General features: G+C 45.0%; 1 protein-coding gene across 1 annotated transcript in view; it reads right to left on the bottom strand.

Moving 5' to 3' along the window:
• Nucleotides 1-6,000, bottom strand: part of SGPL1 (sphingosine-1-phosphate lyase 1) — a 62,452-nt gene that overhangs the window by 40,475 nt on the left and 15,977 nt on the right. The window contains exon 2 of the mRNA XM_087702358.1: nt 3,537-3,702. Within this exon, the coding sequence (XP_087558484.1) occupies nt 3,537-3,702 (166 nt within the window). The remainder of the gene's footprint in view (nt 1-3,536; nt 3,703-6,000) is intronic.

Genomic DNA, 6,000 nt, shown 5'->3' on the forward strand with positions numbered 1-6,000 from the left:
CTTCAGCTAGCTGCAGTTTGGCAGATCAAATCTCACCAGCTCAAGGTTGACTCAGCCTTCCATCCTTCCGAGATGGGTAAAATGAGGACACAGATTGTTGGGGGCAATAGGCTGACTCTGTAAACCACTTAGAGAGGTCTGTAGAAGCACTATGAAAGAATTCCATTTTAATACAACAAAAAAGACAGTACAAATAATTAATATTTAAAGTTATGTCATATATAAATGGGAATGAACGCTGCTAATTTCTCTCAATGAATGATATACAATGTATTCTGTCCTTATGTACACTGTTGATGTTAAAGTAAGTATATTTATTCAGTACAATGCCGTAATATAAAATTTTAAAATTTACATCAACAGTTGAAGATACCCAATACAAAGACTGATTTGAATGTTTGGTTCATGGCTTTTTTTTTTCCTCCAGAGTAATTGCAAAGAAAAGCTATAATCAATGGACATAAGTCAATTTCAATAGCAATAGCACTTATATACCGCTTCACAGTCCTTTCCAGCCCCCTGTAAGCAGTTTACAGAGTTAGCCTATTGCCCCCAACAATCTGGGTCCTCATTTTACCCATCTCAGAAAGATGGAAGGCTGAGTCAATCTTGAGCCTGGTGGAATTTGAACTGCCAAATTGCAGGCAGCCGATAGCAGAAGTAACCTGTAATACTGCACTCTAACCACTGCGCCACTGAGGCTCAAGATGTTATTTATAAACATGGATTATTTTCTCTAGCCAGAGTTCAAATTACATGTTATAAGGTTTGCAGCAGATGGAAACTGCTGTTAATTATAAAACATAAATGAAAGGCACACAACCTGAAAACATTTGAGCCCCAAAGTATCTCCAAATAGTCACTGAAAAATCATCTGTAGTGTGAAAGAAGGAGAAAAGATAACAAATAGACAAAGAGCAACCATTACATACACACACACACACACACACACACACACACACACACACACCAACCACCTATTGTATATAGTACCCAGAGTTCCCTTGGTGAGATGGATATCCATATAAATTAATAGGAAGGGAGGGAGGGAGGAAGGGAGGGAGGGCACACTAGTGGAAATAAGTCAGATGTTATTTATAAAGGTGGTTATTTTTACAAACTATAATTCAAACTGGCCGCATTATAAGGTTGCAGTACATCAAAACTGCTGTTAATTGAAAAAGAGGCTGTAGGGAGCCCAAAGCTAGCCTTCACTTGTTCTGTGCTTCACCTTATGGTCAAAGACTAATAATAAGTAAATTAAATTAATTAAATTAATCATTTAAAAATGTCTGATGGAAATTTAAGTCTTTTTTTTCTACAACTTAATTTATCTGCAACAATGCTCTCTAATTATCGTATTTTTTTGAGTATAAGATGCTCCAAAATATAAGATGCACTTAGCTTTTGGGGAGGAAAACAAGAAAAAAAATCTTGCCTCTGCCTCCCAGCAATTTGCCTCTTTGCAACAAATAGCAAGCAGCCTGTTTCAGTTTCAATTTTAGCACAGCCTGATTAGTACAAGGGGAAAAAAATCTGCCTGCCAGCAATTTGCCTCCTTGCAACAAACAGTTTCAGCACAGTCTGATTAGCACAAGCAACTGATTGTCGGGCCTCCCAACCATCAGCTGTTTCAAACTGCAGGGATTGCCATAGCATATTGCCACCTCTGTGTGGCCCATTTTCTGCCCGTTCCAGGCAGCGGTGATCAGAATGGTGGAAATGGGGTACAGCAGTGGTCCCCAACCTTTTTATCGCTGCGGACCAGTCAGCCTTTGATAATTTTACCGTGGCCCGCTGAGCGCGCGCAGGGGTGGGGGGGCGTTGTTCTGCAGCGATCATGGCCCCCAGCCATTAATGTCTAAACTGCTGCAAGATATACTTAAATATTGATAAAATGTGAGGGGGTGTACTCACTTCTGTGATATCTATCCATCCATGTCTGTCTCTGTCTCTGTCTCTCTCTGTGTATGTATGTGTGTATGCGTGTATGTGTATATATCCTCTATCTATCTATCATCTATCTATCTATTTATCTATTTATCCATCCATCCATCCATCCCTCTCTATCTATCAATCACCTATCCACCATCTATCTATCTGTTCTAGCTGGCTGGGCAATTTGGGGAGTTGAAGTCCAAAAGTGTTAAAGTTGCTGAGATTGAGAAATGAGGATGAAACAAAAGGGAAGAGAATGAAACAAGGTCGTAGAGAGAGATTGCAAAATGAAAGGGCAACTTCTCTTTTTATTTCCTTCCACCCCCACCACCCCCACCGTGCCTCTCTGGCAATTGGCTGCCCAGGAGGTGGGGAAGGGAAGATGTTTCACAGACAGCTGCCACCCGCACATCTCTCTCTCTCTCTCTCTCCGCCTCCCCATCTGACCTCGGCTGCTCCATGGCGGAGACCCCAGAAGGCAAGCAAAAAAAAAAAAAAAAAGGGCTCAGGAGTGGGAGAAGAAAACAAACCCCATCACGTTCCTATCTGTGAAAGCTCCCCGCTCCCTTCCTGGGCAGCCAATTGCCAGAGAGGCAGTGTGTGTACGTGTGTGTGTGGGGGGGGGTTTGGCAGCCCACGGCGCGCCTAGTCCACTGTGGAACGCGCTGCCACCCGCCCAGCGCTCGCTCTCTCGCTCTCTCTCTCTCCCCCCCCTCCAATCTCCCGCTTCTGCTTCGACCGGCCAGCAACTTGTCCCCGCTTGCCCGGGGACTGGCCTCTGATTGGCTGGTGTGGAGAAAGCCTCGCCAGGGAAGGAGGCGAGGACTCCGCGGTGACGTCATGGGGACGGCGCCCCCAGGTAGCGGCGAACCGAACGCGCTCCGTCTCCACGGGCTACCAAAGCGGGTGGGCGGGCGGGCGGGGTGGGAGTGGGGTTTGGACTGGAGAGGCGGCTCTCGGGTTCGAGTCCCGGGGTTGATCTCAGGCTGCGCGTGTGGGTGAAGAGGCAGCAGGGATCATGGCCCCCGGCCGCTGCAGCGATCATGGCCCCCGGCCGCTGCGCGGCCCGGTGCCAGGTACTCCACGGCCCGGCACCGGTCCGCGGACCGGGGGTTGGGGACCACTGGGGTACAGGGAGGCTGAAAACAGAGAGCACAGAACCCAAAAATGGGTGAAGAGGCTGAAAATGGGGCAAGTGGAGGCTGCAATAGGCAATCCCTGCAGCCTGAAACAGCTGATTGCTGGGAGGTCGATCCAACTGGCAGGGCTACATTTGGTGTATAAGACGCACATTTTCACCTACTTTTAGAGGGGGGAGTGTGTCTTATACTCCAAAAAATACGGTATCTTATTTATAACAAGGGCTAGCAAATGTATTATTTGAAACTGATCTGATCACACTTCAATAAAATATGGCATGTATATGTGTGTAAACATATATCCAGGTGTTCCTCTCTTGCTATTTCATATCTTTTAATTCTGGGATTGGATTGCAATCAAGGAATTATTGGGGTGCAGAAACCATGCATGAAGATTAAAAACAGTACACTACTACGATACTTGTTAGATTCCTCACATAAAGAAGATGTGACCCTTACTTTCTGCCTGGAAAAGAAACATGTATAGCTTCACAATCAGCAAGGTAGCAGCGGCTGTTGATGCGATGACTTGCCATGGTTCCATCCCAGAGCATTTTTCATTCACCACAATTCTTGTTTGGTTTAAGTATTGCAGGAAGATATTATGGTAGAGAGTAACAGTCTCCTGGAGAAGAGAGAAGACAAACCACAAAACAGAATGAAACCAAACATCAATGAATAAACTTACTTTTTTTTTTACAATATTTTTATCTGACTTCCCTAGAAAAGTTTTTTTTTAAAAAAAGACTGCACAAAAACAGAAGGTGATCTGGTGAGAGTAACAATATGTCCCAGACAAAAGACACTTCAAACAAATGAAGCTGACATAGTGGTTATACTGGGGAATTTCTGAGGAACTAAAATACCTTAAATACTTTGGTTCCAAACTATTAACTAAAATTTGTGTGGAGTTGGAATTGCAGCAAAAGCCTGCAAAGCTTTAAGAATCTTGGTATCACATCCCTTTAAAAGAATTTTCATAATGGGATATATGCTTTCTTTTGCCCTTATAAAGCAAGGCCCTCAAGTTACACTTAACATGACAAAATAAGTTCAGCCTTCTGGTGTCAGAAATACAATTTATTGTTCAAACCCCAACTTTGAGTGCGCACTCCTTCTACTTCCCCTCTTTTAACCTAATTTTCTCTCATTCAGTCTTGTAATGATATTAATAAGAATCCCACTTGACTTTGTCAAAGGTTTCTAGTGTCACCAAGCCAGGACTCAAAGCAGGTTTGATTTGATTTGATTTGATTTTCCTTTATTTGTATGTCGCCCTTTTCCCTGGGGGGACTCAAGGCGGCTCACAATTCAAAAGGGGGGGGGAGACAAACAGTAGACAATACAACATGTTAAAAAAAAAAAGAGCACAACAGTCACACAGTTCGGGTGGGGCTACAATCTTAACCCCAGGCCAGCCGGGACAGCCAGATCTTTAAAGCAGCGCGGAAGGAGTAGAGGGTGGTGAGGGTCCGAATCTCCACGGGGAGTTCGTTCCAAAGGGTCGGAGCAGCCACCGAGAAGGCTCTCCTCCGGGTAGTTGCCAGTCTGCACTGGCTGGAAGATGGAATTCGGAGGAGGCCTAATCGATGCGATCGTATCGGTCTGGTGGAGGTAATTGGCAGGTCTGGCTTAGGCATTACAGTACTGTGGTTAGCATTAATGTCATGCCTCTGTCAGAGCCTGAATCTGAGGATGACGACGAGCCACAGCTGGGGCCAATGGAAATGGAGGGGGCAGCTTCACTGGCTTCAGAAGAATGTGGGGAGGAGCAGCTGAGGCAGCCCAGGACCCCTCAGGATTGAGACAGCTTGTTAGCAGGGAGGAACGGGGGGGGGGGCAGGATGGCCAAGAAAAGTAAACAGTGGACATGAGAACAACGGAGCTCAGGTGATGAGCAAGGACTTCTCCTTCCTGATCCCCGAGCAGGGAGAGTGGAGAGAAGGCAGGAATAGCGCAGGCTAACACAACAACTCGGGAGGAGAGTGCCCCGCTCCTCTTCACAAGGCACATTTAGGGACTGATATTTAAGGAGATGCTGTGAGGAGGGGCGTTTGTTGGGAACAAACGCTGAATTGGTAAAGTCTGGTGTGTCGGTACAGACATTTGGAGTGTGCAGGACTGCTGGCTTCTTCCTGACTTCGTGGACTCAATACCTTATTCCTTACTTTGTGCACTCATTGTTTGTTCCTTGGTTCCTGGACCCATTCTCCCATTCTTGTTTTGCTGGACTGGACTCAGCCAGAGGCTGCTTTGCTCTCTCAGGTGACGAGCAAGGACCTCCCCCTCCTGATCCCTGAGCACGGAGAGTGGAAGAAGGTGGGAATAGCACTGGCCATTGCCACGCCCGGATTAGCAAACGGGGGAAAAGTCACGATACATCATGTGACGACACCATGATGATGCAAGTTTGACACTCCTATCTTAGAGATAGGAATTATGGGAAATGCAGTCTACAGATCTTAAAGTTGCTTAGGTTGAGAAACACTGCCTTCATAAGTAGGCGTATAAAATCAAAAGCAGCTCATTGAAGCATCAGAAAATAAATGTATTTATCAAGGCAATAAAACTATCATGATAGAGATAAGCAAAAGTTGTACCATTCAGCTAAAGATAAACTTAAAAGTGTCTTCTTCAAGTTTAAGTTACTTTCTGATAACTTCAAGGATACTATATATCCATCCATGTAATTTTCTTGAGAATATGGAAGTGGTTTTAACATGTCTTTGTGTAGGATGTATTGAGGGAACCAAACAGTCTTGGATTAGAGTTGAAACGAATGGGGAGATTGCATCAGCTCTCTTGGAAAGGACTTCAATTGGGCTGTTGCTACTTAAAAGGTGCCTTGTGTACCCATCAACCTACCCTCTTTAGATACGAAAGATTTGCACAGGTTTCCAATTATGATTGTCAAGCAGAGGCA

Source organism: Thamnophis sirtalis, unplaced genomic scaffold, assembly GCF_051295495.1.
Source record: "Thamnophis sirtalis isolate CommonGarterSnake01/CBP01778 unplaced genomic scaffold, rThaSir2_p1.2 scaffold_15, whole genome shotgun sequence".
In the NCBI taxonomy this organism is placed as follows: Eukaryota; Metazoa; Chordata; class Lepidosauria; order Squamata; family Natricidae; genus Thamnophis; species Thamnophis sirtalis.